This window comes from Peromyscus californicus, unplaced genomic scaffold (genome assembly GCF_007827085.1).
Source record: "Peromyscus californicus insignis strain IS unplaced genomic scaffold, ASM782708v3 Scaffold_6__1_contigs__length_162567912, whole genome shotgun sequence".
Classification (NCBI taxonomy): Eukaryota; Metazoa; Chordata; class Mammalia; order Rodentia; family Cricetidae; genus Peromyscus; species Peromyscus californicus.
This window is the reverse complement of record NW_026294584.1, coordinates 84,861,932-84,864,511: the sequence shown is the minus strand read 5'-3', so window position 1 is coordinate 84,864,511 and position 2,580 is coordinate 84,861,932. Positions and strand designations below refer to the sequence as shown.

The 2,580-nt window shown below is 37.6% G+C and overlaps 1 gene segment (V, D, J or C); it reads right to left on the bottom strand.

Moving 5' to 3' along the window:
• Window positions 1–1,158: 1,158 nt before the first annotated feature.
• Window positions 1,159–1,692, bottom strand: LOC128099642 (Ig kappa chain V-IV region S107B-like). The segment is given in 2 exon segments: window positions 1,159–1,469; window positions 1,644–1,692. Coding segments are annotated over 2 exon segments (360 nt in total).
• Window positions 1,693–2,580: the final 888 nt, after the last annotated feature.

Genomic DNA, 2,580 nt, shown 5'->3' with positions numbered 1-2,580 from the left:
AAGAAATGCTAAAATATCGCTCTCAAATAAGAAGGGTCATATTATAATACATTATGCTGTCATGTAGAAAGAAATGTTTGTCAACTCAATTGGACTCAAAAAAATGTTAAAATAAATTAGTCAAAAGTTAGTCATTAACTAAAATACCAGGACAAAATCTTATCCTCCAATGGTGCTAACATGACCTTTAATAGCATTACTGCTTTATTATTTTTTTTTTATTTTTCACAAACTGGTTTTTATATACAAAGACTTTCATCTATGAGAGCAACAAAAATTTATTAAACTATCTAAATAGTTCATATAATTAGGATGAATATCATACATACATGCAGTATTTACTATAGGCTGAGAGGGAGGCACTGTTTATTGTGGTGTTACTCTGCCATCTACATATTTTCTGTGACTTGAATCTTATGTAAATGATCCTGAGCTCATTGGTTTTATTTTTATTTTTTAATTTTTATTTATTCATCTCTCTTACCATACATAACAACCTCAGTTTCCCCTTCTTTCCCTTCTATTACCCTCTCATAACTCCCAACTCTCCTAGATTCACTGTTCCACTGCCTATTTGATTTCTTTGTTAGTGGATTGTTTCAGTGATTTCTCATGAGAATAGAAAGATAATACCATATATGATTGTCATAAATTATTTTTGGGGGGAGAAAATCACTTCAAGCATAACTTGACAAGACACTTTCAGTAAGAAAGACAGTTTGTTAATGAAAATCAAAAGACAGAGAAAGATGGATCCTACCTTTACTATCATAACAGAGGCAGTTTACTTTTAATAAATGACTGTCCTGAAGGATAAATGCCAGAGAAGGTCCTGTGATCAGTGCAGGGAGAAGAATCAAGGTATGAAGGCTTCTGAGGAACTCCAGTAAAATATTTGCAAAGTTCCTACTACACTTTCCTTCAACAAACAGAACCAAAAATAGGGAATGAACAAACACTGAACAAACTTGAGAACAGAACTGAAGTACAGTGGGATATTATGGAGACACTAAGTTACCCAAAGATGCAAATGACTTTGTAAATCAAGGCATAAAGCACCCTGTGTGGATTATTGCCGTGAAAGCCTAGGCCACATTTCAAAGCTAGGAGGATGCAGTTGGGCCCTAGGGAGATAAAGGGTTTTTGTTCCAGTCTATATCACTGTGTGGATGGGGAACTATCCATCTGCTGACAGTAGTAAGTGGCAGTATCTTCAGCCTCCATGCTGCTGATTGTGAGAGAGTAGGAGGTCCCAGACCCACTGCCGCTGAAGCGAGCTGGGACTCCAGAAGCCAGGCTGGATGTTCTATAAATTAGGGGTTTAGGGGAGGCTCCTGGCTTCTGCTGGTACCAGTTCAAGTAATTGGAGCTTACACTTGAGCTGGTTCTGCAGGTAAGGGTGACCTTCTCCCCTTGAGATGCAGCCATGGATGCTGGAGACTGGGTGAGTACAATTTCTCCATTGGACACTGTGAGCAGGGGAAGGCAAAGAAAAGAAAGAGATGTTAGTAGACATAGGGAAAAAATAACTTCATACCACCTGATATTCAGTAGAAAGAAATTGAAAAATGTTATCTTAGACTCAAGCTTCTTTAGGGAAAAGAACTGTGGTTTCAGAACTCAAATGCCCTTCCCTCTATTACCTGTGACACTGATTAGTAGAATGCTGAAAATCTGCACCAGAAAATCCATTGTGCTTTCTAATTTCAGTCTTAGGCTAATTACTGCTCTTATCATCAGTACATCTCTTTAAAACAGCTGTGAACCATTTGTGGTTTCTGAGGATGAAATATGCAAATAACAAGATATAGTCTCGGCAGCTGGCTTATAAATTCCTATGGTCTGTTAAATATTGCAAACTTGGTTAATCTAGAAAACTACCTACTTATTTGTAGACATTATACTGATAAGGAAGGGAATTTCTGTTTTTTCCCTTTCTCCTTCATAGTGCATAACTCTATCTTAGAGTTTTACCCATGTATCTCTGTGAAGACTGGCATAATTTGATCTACTCAGTGAGGCAAGTTCTACTGAGTAGTTGGAAGCATAGTTCTCCCACGATAAAGCTGTGTTGAGGATGCCTATCTATAATGTTCTCAGAGGACTTTTAGCAGCCTTATCTGATTCCTGTCTTCCTGGAAGTTGCTTACCTGAGACCTCACTCACTCATTCCAGTCTAATCAGATGACCATGCTCACAAACGATTAGAAAAACCAGCATCTAAGTGTTTGATTTGGAACCTACGTTTGCTTTGTGCCTATTCTGCAATAGTCAAGCACCTAAGCCATCCTCTGGAGAAAGGGAAAAATATCTCCCATTGAAATGGATGGAAAGGCAGGTACCAATTTTGTAGCAGCTATCATTTGTTCTGAACTTTACTCCATGCTGGATTTAAGAGAAGCCTGGGTTGGTGGTTAATAAAGATGCACTTATCTGAATAACCACTATTTCAATATGTACCATGCTCTGTTACTGTTTAGTACATATCATATAGTCTAGGAATATGTGAGCACACTTTTCAAATAAACTACCTGATATTTATTAAATAGTGACAGCTCCTTGATCTGCAAATTCATGTCT